Genomic DNA, 14,830 nt, shown 5'->3' on the forward strand with positions numbered 1-14,830 from the left:
AGCAAACATCGCATCTGTAGTGCTCTTTTTTGGCATGAAACCATACTGCTGATCACTAATCATCACCTCCCTTCTTAACCTAGCTTCCACTACTCTTTCCCATAACTTCATGCTGTGACTGATCAGTTTAATCCCTCTGTAGTTACTACAGCTCTGCACATCACCCTTATTCTTAAAAATCGCTACCAAAACACTTTTTCTCCATTCCTCAGGCATCCTCTCACTTTCCAAAATTTCATTAAACAATCTAGTTAAAAACTCCACTGCCATTTCACCTAAGCAACTCCATGCTTCCACAGGTATGTCATCTGGACCAACAGCCTTTCCGTTCTTCATCCTCTTCATAGCTATCCTTACTTCCTGCTTGCTAATCCACTGCACTTCATGATTCACTATCCGCACAACATCCAACCTTCTCTCCCTCTCATTCTCTTCATTCATCAACCCCTCAAAGTACTCTTTCCATCTGCTCAACACACTCTCCTCGCTTGTGTAAAAAGCCTACTGCTTTACAAAAAATGTCTGCATGTCCTTCAGTCAAATCAGTGCTGAAAGAGGAGGAAGAGAATTATAGCAGGACTGTAGCAGGGACATCATACAGTAACAACAGCACTACAGTCAGACTTCTGAAGAAACTTCTCAGTATGTTTGAATGGGTCTATATTACATAAATGAAAATCCAAAAATGTGAATGACCTAAATGTCGAAAATGCAGGACCTCAAACATGTTATTGTGGCTGCACCTACTAAATATATATATATATATATATATATATATATATATATATATATATATATATATATATATATATATATATATATATATATATATATATATATATATATACCAACTCCGAACCCCTTACACACACACAGACACACACAGACACACACACACACACACACGCACACACACACACACACACACACACACACACACATGCTACTGAGCACTTAGACACACAGACACACACATGTTCAAGTATCATCTCATATACACAGGTACACACTCATGCTCACACTCATATTAATTTAAACGAGTTCCTATTAGAACACTGAAAGCGTAAAAAAGCAAATGACCTAAAGATCAGAAATGCCGGATCTGAATTTGCTTTTTGTGAGATCGCGGTACAGTGAGGATTGGAATATTTGCCCTTTCCTCACTGTAGTGCGATCCCGGAGTTGGTATATATATTTAGAGGGGTGTGTGGGGGGCTAGCGTGTTTGAAGTCCTGCATTTTTGACCCTTAAGTCATTTGCATTTTTGGATTTTCGTTTATGTAATATAGACCCGTGTGTAAGCGCTCAGGAGCATGAGTGTGTGTGTGTTTGTGTGTGTGTGTGTGTGTGTGTGTGTGTGTGTGTGTGTGTGTGTGTCTGTCTGTCTGTGTGTTATATGGATTAAAGGTCTGGCAATTTACTTCCATTCTCTACTTACCTAGTAAACAGTGAGAATGGCAGTGCATGGTCATGGGGCTCAATACAGGAGACAGATAAGACTCAAAATCAATGGGTAGATGGAAGCATACACATACTGTCTATCTGTTGTTTTACTTCTAGGGCAATGACTTGATTGATTACAATGTTTCCTGCTACCATTCCATCTATATGTACCAAAGGGGCCCACCTATTTATTTGTTCTTCCCATGAGTCGCCATTAGGCTCTGTCTTAGTTTCATTATATATTTTTTTTTCGTTCAATAAACCGCTTTTTAATCTTTATGGACTGCAGAGTCTTGAAAAAGAACTGTTGAACTACAGAGCTGTGGTACTGCCTTTATTGGTTCCTGTACTACGGGGAATTTACTGTTTTGTTATTGGTTTGTACTCTCCCCGTTTCTTCTGTTTTTTTTACAGTTATTAGTTTCATTATATGAAAAAGAGTCATCCGGTGGGCCCTTCTTATGAAAAATATTTCAGTGAGGAAGGCTGCCACATTTTATTTGTTAGTATTTAAAGTACAGATTTCTTTTATCTTGCCAAATAAAAAAAAAAAAACTTCCACTTTTGAAGTCACTGACATCCTTAGAATTTTTTTTTAAATTTTGTCATAGACGGTGCATCATCCATTTCTTTAAGAATGGATGTAAAAATAACAGTTCAGAATACTGAGTGTTCATGAACTTTATCGATCCTTTCATTCAAATTCCATACACTGCTGCTATACTTAGCCACCTGTCAGTAATAAAAATTAATGAGTACCTTTATAAACATGGTGAATTCCACATGTTGTACCACTTGCTACTGCTTTATCAGCACATTATCAACCAGCCCAGCACCTGGTTGTATAATAAGTTGGATTTTAGCATCTACAAAGGCCAATATGCTTTCTGTTCAAGACAAAGGATGCTACGCGGACTCCCATGCACCACCCTATATATCTGTACTGACCTTAAACATAACCCTACCCCAATGCCATTCATGAACATTACCTAAAGAAAAATGTTTTCCATAACAGTACTACTAATCAAGACACTCATATACACAGCACACATACATATAAACATGTACAGCACTAGAACTATTTCCTAACCTAAACAATGAACACTAGAGCATATACACGCCAACCTCACAGCACAAAAACTATCCCTTTACCTAACCCCAACTTCTAAATACATACACATGCTCTGTCTCACTAAGAGACTTCTCAAAATAATATCTAAAAAGTTTACAAGCACAAACACACACACACACACACACACACACACACACACACACACACACACACACACACACACGGTAACCATTTGAAACAGTGAGTCCCTAATCACGGACACTGAATGGACGAAAAAAACAGACTTACATATACTAAGACCAAGATGGCTACTTCCCCGAAAATGCCTGAGGTATGGAAATCTTGGAGTTGCCGGTCAGTTCAGGGCTTCCCCAAAAAAAAGTTTAAAGGAGAAGACAGGTATTAGAGATTTAATCATCTCCTGTATTCAACAGTCTAATGGTACTCAGCATTACGAATACCCACATTTCAGTGGTTGCCCGCACACACGCACACACACACACACACACACACACACACACACACACACACACACACACACACACACACACACACACACACACACACACACACACTCCCAAACCTCAAATACACTCATTTACTTTTTTGGCAGCAGGGGCATTTGACTACCTGGACCTTTGATAAAGCAAAAGTGCAGCAAAAAGGACCTGCAGTTAACACTGTCAATAAGGTAAACAGTCAGCACATGACAATGTAAACTGCTGCCATAAATATATAATGTTTATGTGTTTTATAAATATACACAGACACACACACACACACACACACACACACATATATATATATATATATATATATATATATATATATACATCTATATAGATATATATTGTGACGACCCACCATTGGACCAATAATCAAGGAGCCTCAATCCTCACCACTGGCAAAAGTGGGGAATGTTCACTGACAGGATGACAAATACACACACAGTATTTCCAGATGCAGCTCTCTGCATCAAGTGCAATTTCCCTTAAGAGTACACAGAGGCCACAGTCAGTCCGGGGGTTGGTTTCTCCCTCTTTCTCCATATCCCCAATAAGACTCCCTACTGACACAGCTACAGAGTTGAGACCTTACCCAGGGTTCCAAGCCAAGTCCTCCAACACTCTCTTTGTCCAACCAGTACTTCGTGTCCCACACACACACTCTTGGAGATTTGTTTTACACACACACACAGGCACACGCACACACACACACACACACACACACACACACACACACACACACACACACACACACACACACACACACACACACACACACACACACACACACACACACGCGCCACCTTCTACCCAGACTATAAGGTAGTTACCACTGTCACCAGAACCTCTTATCGCCTACTTTAAGGCCCTTAACAAAGGGTGTCCAATTTTACTGTGTAATATTAATATTAATACAAATGGAAGTTTGACCAAGAGCAAGGCTATTAGTAGTGGCCCACACAGTGTCAACACATAAATATGCAAGTACTTTCAAAACTTACATATCTCTGCACAGATCAGCCACAATAAAAGCTTTAAATATATTTAATAATAAATAATAAAAGAAAAAAACAATACTAAATATATTTTCCCAGTGACATCAGAGTTCAAAACCACAGGAAATATTTAAAATAACACTGCAGTACAGGCTCACACAAATAAAGAAAAACATCTGAACTAAGTTTTACTATATTCCTGACTGTATCTAACAGAGTTATACTGATCCCTAGAAACTTACTTCATTAGAGCAAGGCAGATGTGGTGATGAGTGGATATTTTTGTTGTCAGGTCCAAGACATAATGCAGAATGCTCTGTCTCACTAAGAGACTTCTCAAAATAATATCTAAAAAGTTTACAATCACTTTTGTGAACTGCAGTGGATCGAGAGTCACAATGTCGAACAGCGTTTTTCCAATGGGCAGTTTTGCAAACCCAAATACATCAACTACACCGCATCAAATGGGTAGTGTAGTTGAGTATTTGAGTTCAGAATTTTGAGTGGAGATCGCGGTTCATTGAGGAGCAGGGAATTAACCCACTTCCTCACTGTAGTGTGATCTTGGAGTTGGTATTTATAATTTGTAGGAGGTGTGGGGGCATTGATGTGCCGTTGACTCTAGAGTGTCAGGTACATGATGGTGTACAGCTTGGGTGACTGACGTCACCTCCTGGTATGTCGAATACATCAAACTACGGGAGTCGATGTATTCAGTTTTGAGTATGTTGCTTGCTTGCAGTCCAGATTTTGGTTCGATGTTGATGCCGGTCGACGAATGCAGTTTCAAGGTTTCAGTAGTAAACCTATCAAAAATATTACTGCTGGGATAGCTTGCAGAATGACATAATTTCTGGTCATCTGACTTCTAGTTCCCAGGCAAAACCACCATTGATGAAGCTGGCATTATTTAGCATCTACCTGTAAAAATACTCATACAAGGGCTTTTGCTCAGTTCTTTGGTAGATGCTGGAAGTCATAAAACAATTGCATTCCTTCATGCTTCAAAAGTGGCAATTAGTGAACTCCAAGGACAATACAGAAAGCTTCCTAGTACAGACTTTATGTCTCTAGCTGCACTGACAGCTTGAGAGCGAGCCTCTTTATTGCATAGCCTACAAAGTAATTTAATTTCAGACATTTTTCTAAAGTTTGCTGGACTGAGGGTAAATTCTTGTACTCCAGTTTCCACTATTAAAATATATACATTTAAACACTTACAAGAGTGCATTCTCTTCCAGGAGGGCACACTGTGGTTACATTTTAAACACATCAATTTGCAAATACCTTTGTTTATAAGGATAATCTTATTTCATATTTTTGAAGGCATAGTGTAATGTGTCTATCACGTTTTCTCTACTACTGATATTGATTTCTTAGCATTATGTTGCCCAGTGTGGTAGTAACTCCTCCAGCAGAATGTTCAGGCACAGACTACCAAACAGAACCAGAAGAGACATTGCCTTATAAACCAGGTAGAAGTAACTATTAAGCAATGTATAATAAACAGAACATACAAGATAGTTTTTACCTAAATCCTTTATGAATAATTCAAGTTTTCCAATGCTGTTTTTTTTCAACTAAGAAATTGTTGCATCTTTTCAAATTTTTTCAGGAGACTTCTTCAAAGAACACACAATGCAGCACTGTATTCAATAATGGGTCAGATGACTGATTTGATGGGCTGCAGAACACGCTTTCATGGCTTTGGTAGGTATACAAGTATCAACATTTAAAGTGTTGTTTATCACTGCCCACAGAACTTTATTGATGATGTTACTTTGTGTTATCTGACAATTTACTTTGTAGTGATTACTTTATGTCTCTTTTGCAATGTCTCATGATGCTACACTGAATGACTTCATGGAAATAAATATTATTATTCAGTACAATGTTAAGTTCCTGATGACTCACTGTACTGAGTTATAACCAGTAGGAAGACAAAATATCTCTTTGTCCTACCCTCCAGATTTGCATATGGAATAATAAGGTATTTTAAACCTTATTGCTTCAAAAAGTAGCACACCACAGTGACATGCTAATGAGCACTCAAAGCATCATGTTCAGCTCTACTTCCAGTTCCAATGTAGCACTAGCAACTACAGCTAACTGCATACTACATGTTTATGGCACACTGCTCGGTATGTCCCAGGCAGGAAAATGTCAACTAATATGTAAACCAATAATGCTGCTGCTATATTCTTGCATTTTTAGGAGGTCTAACATACAGATATCTAATTCTTCCCCAGTGCTGCCCTATATGCCTTGACAAACTTCTGCTGGGTTGCATCATATTGTAGAAGGGGTATGGCACCAGGGTGACCTAGCATGCAAACAGCACAGTAGTTCAACAGCTATGCAGGCAAACAAACTTGAGGAGGCAATGTGTAACAAATATTGAAAATACTTATTTTTTTAGCTCAGCAGGGAAAGTGAACTGAGAGAGGTGCTACATTTAAAAACAAACTTTGTTTTTAATGTTCTCAAGTGGCACATACAAAAGGAGGTGGATGTAACCCTGAACAATAAGCACTTTTTATACAGGATATGGGTTTGGAATTGTGAAATGGACAACTCTAGACACTGAACAGTGTTTTTATGCATTCACACGAGGGGTGGCAAAACGAGCGCTGTTCTAAAGAACAAGCATTGTATAATTTACTGTATGTGGAATGGGAGGTAAGAAGGGGTGACACGGACCAATGAACAGTTAACGTACTACTCTATATGGGACTAAAGTTGGTAGGTTGGGTGACACTGGCCATTATGACAGTTACGTGTTGCAGAGCAGTAAAAGCAGTTAACACTGCTGACTCACATTGCTTTGTTTCCCATTTTGGTTTTTGGCTGTGCGGAGTCTGAAGATCCATGTCCAAACGGGCTTCTGCCAGATACTCCAGTTTCCTTCCATATCCCAAAGACAAGACGCAAATGAACAGACGATCATCTAAATTGTCTGTAGGTTTATATGTATATGCCATGTGAGAGTGATTGTGTGTGTGTGTGTGTGTGTGTGTGTGTGTGTGTGTGTGTGTGTGTGTGTGTGTGTGTGTGTGTGTGTGTGTGTGTGTGTGTGTGTCTATATTTCTGTGTGCCCTAGCATCCTGTTCAAAATGAGTTTCTATGCAACATGAACACTGACTGCTGGGAACATGCCCCCAGCTTCACCACAACTTAGGCAATGAATGAATAAATGAAGGAATACTATTCATATCACCTTAAAGACACATAAGTAACGTTTTATACAGAAACATACCATATTTTCAACATATGGACAGCAACCATTTTACTTTGGATACATAAGCATAAATTGGGTTAAGTTTAGTCCAAAACCTGAATTCAGATTTACAAGCAAAATATGGCCCTAAAAATGCTAATACCTGTAGTTTCCTATGTGTCTGTTTTCATATTCTTCTTTTGAAATCTGCTTGCGCACTTGAGCAAGTCTTTCCATCTGCAAACAAAAGGACACAGAAAGTAAGCCAAGCAAATATGCTTACCATAAAACAGTATGCTTATGTGTATCAGTAAATTACAATACCAATTCTTCTTTTCTCCTTTCCAGTGTATGGCGTTGCTTGTCCCAGTCAGATGATGCTGAGGATAGCCTCTTCATAGAGCCCTGTCCGTAAAGCCTTCTTTGTGCTTCAGCTTTTTGTTGTGCTAGATTTCTTTTTTTGTCACTTGCTCTGTAATACAAAGTAAACCTAACTCACTCCACAAAACAGTACGGAGGTATTAGAATCCTTTAAAAAGTTATTTAAATTTAAACTACTTGCATTTGAAAGTACAGGTGTGTACACTTACCATAAATGTAGATGTTTGAGTGTATTCGCTGTTGCAGTCATTACATTTGGGTAATCTGCTGGCAGGTTGCCCTCAGTCTGCCTGATTAACAAAGTCTCCGGTCCTGCGTCGGTTGCTGTCCCTTCTACCATGACGTCAGGTCATCAGGGGTATAAAACATGCAGCTGATGCCATTACATCAGTTTTTCTTGCCCCAGATGTCAGGTGCCCCCCAAATGGGGAGCAAAAAAAGTAAAAGAAAGTAGAGGTATAGTAAGAGAAAAACAGGGGGCTGGGGGGGGGGGGTAACCAGGACTGCAACAGTGAATACACTCGAACATCTACATTTATGGTAAGTGTACATAACTGTACTATGTTCTTCGTGTTTCACTGTTGCAGTCATTACATTTGGGTAGTATCCCAAAGCTATGGTTGGGAGGATGGATTTATACAGCATTAGGAGCAGCTTTAAGGCCCTGCAGGACAGCAGTGGCAAAGCCAGCTCTGGATTTAGAGAAAAGAGGTAAAGGGTAATGCTTGATGAACGTATGAACTGAGTTCCAGGTAGCAGCTTCTAGAATGTCTCTGGTAGAAACCCCTCTGAGAAAGGATGCAGAAGTAGATGCACCCCTGGTGGAATGAGATCTGATCCCCTTGGGGATAGGTTTACCATGGTGCACATAGCAGAAACAAATACATTGGCTTATTCATTTGGAAATAGTCTGCTTTGAAATAGCCTTTCCCTCTGCCCCTGCAGCAAATGCCACCAACAGTTGATCAGATTTTCTTGGTAAGTTTTCCCTGTTTAAGTAGAATCTAAGCTGTCTGTGTATATCCAATTAATGCAGAATCCGCTCACCCTTGTTCTGTGGATTGGGAAAGAAAGTTGGCAGATGAATGGCCTGATTAAGAGCCACACTAGATATCACCTTAGGCATGAAAGATGGGTTGGTCCTGACAGCCCCCTGTCTGGATGAAAAATAATGAAAGGCTCCACTGCCATAAGAGCCTGTAATTCTGAAATCCTTCTAGTAGAAGTGACTGCTAAAAGGAAAGCTGTTTTCCAGGAGAGAAATTTTAGGTCTGCAGTAGCAGCTGGCTCAAAAGGAGGGAGAGTGAGTTTTTCCAAAACAAAATTGAGGTCCTATGCAGGAGTTAGAGCTCTACTGGGAGGTCTTACATTTTTGGCCCCTCTGAGATACTGCTTTAGCAGAGGATGAGAGAAGAGGGTAGGTTCTGTGTTGTAATGAGCTGAAATGGGAGAGGCATGGATTTTTATGGAAAAAAAGATAGGCCCTTGTGAAGCATCTCAATTAAGTATTGCAGAATCTGAGGAATATTGGGCATAGCTGTGGTTATTCCTTGAGATTGGTTCCAGGCACAGAATCTTTTCCATTTGTCAGTATAACATTTTCTAGTATCAGGCCTTCTAGCCTCCAAAATGACATCCATCACAGGTTTGCTGAGGGATGGCAAAGGTGAAATTAGTTGATTAGCCACGCTGCAAGATTCAAAGTTTGGAGCTGAGTGTGCAGAATTTGGTAGTTCTGCTGAGACAGTAGGTAAGGAGTCTGAGGCAGGTGCCACGGAGGAAGGTGTGACACATTGCGCAGGAGTGGGTACCAGTGTTGGCGAGGCTAGTCTGGAGCAATCAGAATAATTTTTGGTTTGTCTGACTTTTAGTAGAATTTTGGAGAGCAGAGGCAGAGGGGAAAAAGCATAGACTGATAGTTTTTCCAGCTGAATGATAGGGCATCCACTTTCCAACCTTTTTTGTGATGAATTCTTGTGCAGAATTTGTTCAACTGATAGTTCTGGGGTGAGGCAAAAATATCTATGTCTGGGCTCCCCCATTTGCGTGTCAACATGCTAAAAACTTGTGGTTCCAGATTCCATTCTTGTGGGTACATAAGACTTCTGCTTATTTCATCTGCCAGAGTATTTTAGCTTTCCTGGCAGGAAATGAGCTTGTAGTTGCACTTGATAGGTCAAGGCCGTGTTCCACAATGCCATGGCTAGTCTGCAAAGGGGGTAGGAATGTGTGCCCCCCCTGCTTGTTTATGTATCACATAACTGTGCTGTTGTCTGTCTTTATCAGTAGTTGTCCTGGATGAAGCTAGTCCTTGAAGGCTGTCAGTGCATTCTGTACAGCTAGCATCTCTTTCTGATTGATATGCAGGTGCATTTGATTTGGGCTCCATTTGCCCTATATGCACTTCCCTGCCAAATGAGCCCCCCCAAGCATAGTCTGATGCATCTGTAGTCAGGGTTTGGGCAGCAGGGGGTGGAGTGAAAGGCAGTCCCTTGTTTTGGTGGCAGGCCTCTGCCCACCACAGGAACTCTAGTTGCAGGCAAGGTATAATAGGAATCATTGTTTCCAGGCTGTGACAATGTTGTCTCCATAAACTTTTTAAGTACCACTGAAGTTTCCTCATATGTAGTCTTGCATATGGAATTAGAAGAATGCAGGAGGCCATGAACCCCAAGGCTTCCAGAATTTGTCTTGCAGACAGGAGGGTTTTTGTGGCCACCTGTTTGAAGTAAGTCATCAATTGAATTTGCTTTTCTGGTGTAAGGTAAGTCATCTGGGCAGGTGTATTCAAGCTTGCACCCAGGAATGTAATTTTTTGAGAAGGTACCAGTTTGTGATTTTTTTTTCGTTTACAGTGTACCCTAGACATGTTAGAACCCTTTTTACAATGCCAGATGCTTTAGAAGGATGTCCTTGTTTTCTGCCTGAATTAGACAATCGTCCAGGTATGGATATATTTGAATATTTCTTTGACTGCAAAATACAATTACTTTTGCCACGCACTTGGTGAAGACCCTGGACACAGTAGATAAGCCAAACGGTAGTTCAGAGAACTGGTAATGCAAGTAGTCGGCTTTGAAGCAGAGGTATCTTCTGCAAGATTCCCTGATTGGGATACGCAGGTAAGCCTCTTTTAAGTCTAGAGTTACCAACCAGGCATCTTTGCCTAGCATAGGTAGTAACTCTGGAAGAGTCAGCATCTTGAATTTTGGAATGTCAAGAAATGTGTTTAGAGTGGATAAGTCCAGAATTGGACGCCATGATTTGTCTTTTCTGGGTACCAGGAAAAGTCTTGAATAGAAACCTTGTTCCTTTTCCTCTTCTAGTACTGGTTGAATAGCCCCCATGGTCATGATGGACAGAACTTGTTTCTGGGCCTCTGCCCACTGATTTGGGGGCAGATATGGACATCCGTTTGGGATTGGCAACGTGTGGAAATTAAATCTGTATCCCAGGGATACTATATTTAAAACCCATTTGTCCTGGGTAATCAGTTGCCAGTTTTGTGCATGAAGTGCCAGTTTTCCCCCAAAGGGGCAGCTAATAGATAAGTGCTTGGTGATTGTAGAGGAAAGTCATTGAGACTGTTTACCATAGGGAGGTGACTTGTTGCTGCCAGATTTGGAGGTGGAGGCACCCCATTGTTTTGTTCTAAAAGTTCCTTGTGACTGAAACCTGGAGCCTCTGGAATGTCTAGATTTGACTTGAGCAGCTCTCGAGGGGACTGGAAAGGACCAGTTCTTAGTAGGCCAGTGCCTACTAAATCTGGGAGGCTGCACTTGTAAGAATTCCTTCACAGTTTGCATAGATTTAACTTTATCTTCCATCTTTTTTAACACTTCTTCAGCCTTATTACCAAAGAGACTGTCCTGTTGTAAAGGAGCATCCCACAATTTTGCTTTAACATGGTCAGGGAGATTTTGCTCTTTGAGCCAAGCATGCCTTCTTATCACAGATCCAGTTACAGCAGCCCTGCAAGAGGCCTGCAAAGAATCAAAACCACATTGTAGAGTATGTTTTCCAACTTGTTCAGCTGAATGTAATAAATCCTGCAACTCTTTATTTTCCACACAGTCAGAGATCAACATAATTTTCTGTTTAAGTAGTCCCATGACATGCTGTTGATATTTAAGCATATGAAATTGACAGTTTAAAGCCCTGATTGCCAAGGTTGCAAATGTGTAAACCCCATCTATCCAGCGCCCTGGAATCTCTATCAAAAGGGGTAGGATTTTTAGCAGTAGAGGCCTTAACGCCCTTGGAACCCTGAGAAATGGTTTCAGGATCAGCAGTAGGGTTTTTGAAAAGGAATTTCTGGGAGTCAGGAACCCTGTAGTATCTGTCTGGTTTACTAGCAGCTGGAGGCAGAGAATCAGGAGTCATACTAGATTCTGAAAAAACATCAACAATGTCCAGAACAGGAGGTATAGCCAAAGGCCTATGCTGAGGGAGAAGAAGAAAATCCTCAAGTCTCTTTTTTGATTCAGAGAAATCCTGACTTTCCCAGTGGAAATGTTCCCTTAAAGTATGTAAAGTTTCTCCAAAAGAGAAATCCTCAGGGGGAGAAGCAGAAGAGATGGAATCTTCTGTATCAGAGTCCTCATAATTAGGTATAGATAAATCCTGTTCAGTAGAAGAATCAGAAGAAATAGATTCCTGATCTGAAGAGTCATAGTCAGTGCTTTGCCTAGGCCTCTTAGCAGGAGGGGGTTGGCTACCCCTGATCAAGGTAATTAAATCCTCAGCCATTTTGATCATTTGTTTTTTAGGCATTGGGGCCTGCACATGTGGCCCAAGCGTCGTTTTTTTAGACATAGAGATAGATTTTGGCCTTAGTTTTGAAGATGGCGTTGGTTTAATATACAAATCTTTAGGCCTGAAAACACACTCAGAAGCTGGTGCCTGCACAGCGGCTCTGGACCCATCTAAGGTAGAGACATCCGCGGGTTCAATACTTAAAGCATCTTGCGGCATACCAGACTCCGAATGGGTCTCAGTAGAGGCCTGCGAATCAAAAGTAGTGGGTATCAGGGTCTGCGAAAGTGCCTCACTGAGTATTGGTGAACTAACGACTGGCTTAGGAGAAGTGTCGTCGTTCTGTCTCTGTCTTTTTCTTTGCGTTTTTTAGGTATTCTGGTAGTTGGATTTCTAACCAACGTCGTTTCTGGATAGTTAAATCGTGAACTAAAATATTTAGAAGCAAAAATATACCAACGTTTAATAGTGCATTGATTAAATCTAGCACAAAACCGACAGCAAGGTACATTATGATCAGGGCCTAGGCAAGGAATACAGTACAAATGAAAATTCTTATGCGGTATTTGCTTCCCACAAGTAATGCAATTATTTACTTATACTAACATCGGTAAGGAGCAAGAAAAAGTTTCCCAATAGGGTACTTAGCTTTTAGTTGAAGACTTCGGTACTGAAACTCAAAAACGAAAATTTCAGAGGTCGGCCGACCGGCACTTGCGAACTGCTTCTGCTTTGGGCACCGTTCGGCAAGAAAGACTGATGTAATGGCATCGGCTGCATGTTTTATACCCTGATGACCTGACATCATGGAAGAAGGGACAGCAACCGACACAGGACCCAAGACTTTGTTAATCAGGCCAACTAAGGGCAACCTGCCAGCAGATTAGCCAAATGTAATGACTGCAACAGTGAAACTCGAAAAACATCTGCTATTAGATCAAAGCTATCTACCTCATTCTTATCAATGAAAATATTTCATATTTACATAAAAATGTTTTATTGAAAGTTATTCAGCAACAACTTTAACTGTACCTGATATTAAGAAGCTTTAGTGCATTTACCAGAACTCCTTTTTTCACATCATAGTCTATTTTTTGGTCAATTCCAAAGCTTGGGGCACGATTAATCTGGAATATCAAAGGTTAACATGACAGTAAAAATAAAATTTCAGCAACACATCTATAATGAAAAGTAATAAAATCTCACAAAATGGTAGGAGCAGCTCAGTGCCTATGCAAAATTGTCCTCGCTTGATTCAAATTCACACTTTTCTCAGGCACTCAAAAAGTTTGCCAGACCTGTGCTCTCTGGCACAACTTATATACATTAAGCAAACATTAAGATAACAATATGCTCTGTTATGACATGCCAAACACAGAATATAAACATGATCACAGCAAAGAAATAAGGCGCCACTACAACAATGGTACATGTATACATCCTAAATCATAAAGTTTATTTCAGCATGCTATTCTTATTCACAAGTTAGTTTACCGGAATATTTCACTTTTTATGGTTAGGACTGATCCATCTCCAAATCTGCAATTCAAAAGGCAAATATAACCAAAAGAAAAAGACAAATGCATATTTGTTTCTTCACATTTTTAATATTTCTACATAAACAGTGAGGAGATGGCACTTATAGATCATATTCACCAAAATTCAGAGGGTAAGGGAGAAGAGTTTTTTTTCCATTGTGCACACAACAAATTTTCAGCTTGTTAGTAATAATATATTTATTCTGCAAACTACTTACAAGTCTGAAGTTTGAGGGAGAGCTATCTGTACCAGAATCTTCCCTCAAATTCTGCCATACCAGAGAGCAGAAAGGAACACAAATATACTAATGACATTCACATAAAAAATGGTGTAGATATATTAGAATGTAAAAACAACAAAAAGTACAGTTGTGTACACTTACCATAAATGTATATGTTCGAGTGTATTCAGTTGCAGTCATCACACTTGGGTTATCTGCCTGCAGGTTGCCCTCAGTCGGCCTGAAAACCAGAGACTTAGTAGTTCTACGTCGGATGCTGTCACTCCAGGACTGACGTCAGGTCATCAGGGGTATAACAACAGGTAGCCGACACCATTATATCAGTTTTTCTTGCCCCAAATGTCAGTAGCCCCCCCAAATAGGGAGCTAAGTTATGGTGGGGAAAACACCACCAGTAAAAAGTAAATACCAGTACCAATACCCCTGAAAGGGGTGAATAATAGCCATAGAGAGGAGAGAGAGAGAGAGAACAGGGGGCTGGAGGGAGGGAAAACAGGACTGCAACAGTGAATATACTCCAACATCTACATTTATGTACTATGTTCTTCGTGTTTCACTGTTGCAGTCATCACACTTGGGTGGATTCTCAAAGCTGAAGAAGGGTGGAGGCAGTCAAGAAGAGTTGCTAGTATGCCTTGCAGGACTGCTGTTGCAAAACCTGCGCTGGATTTTGAAAAGATA

At 40.3% G+C, this 14,830-nt stretch overlaps 1 protein-coding gene across 4 annotated transcripts in view; it reads right to left on the reverse strand.

Moving 5' to 3' along the window:
- TTLL7 (tubulin tyrosine ligase like 7) overlaps positions 1-14,830 on the reverse strand; it is a 1,782,535-nt gene that overhangs the window by 728,031 nt on the left and 1,039,674 nt on the right. For all 4 annotated transcript variants that reach the window (XM_044073411.1, XM_044073409.1, XM_044073408.1 and 1 more), the window contains exons 10-12: positions 13,402-13,496; positions 7,558-7,705; positions 7,397-7,470 (exon numbers count right to left, since the gene is read on the reverse strand). In XM_044073411.1, coding sequence (XP_043929346.1) covers positions 7,397-7,470; positions 7,558-7,705; positions 13,402-13,496 — 317 coding nt within the window. The remainder of the gene's footprint in view (positions 1-7,396; positions 7,471-7,557; positions 7,706-13,401; positions 13,497-14,830) is intronic.

Source organism: Protopterus annectens, chromosome 5.part1 (genome assembly GCF_019279795.1).
Source record: "Protopterus annectens isolate FY-2018-M chromosome 5.part1, PAN1.0, whole genome shotgun sequence".
Classification (NCBI taxonomy): Eukaryota; Metazoa; Chordata; order Ceratodontiformes; family Protopteridae; genus Protopterus; species Protopterus annectens.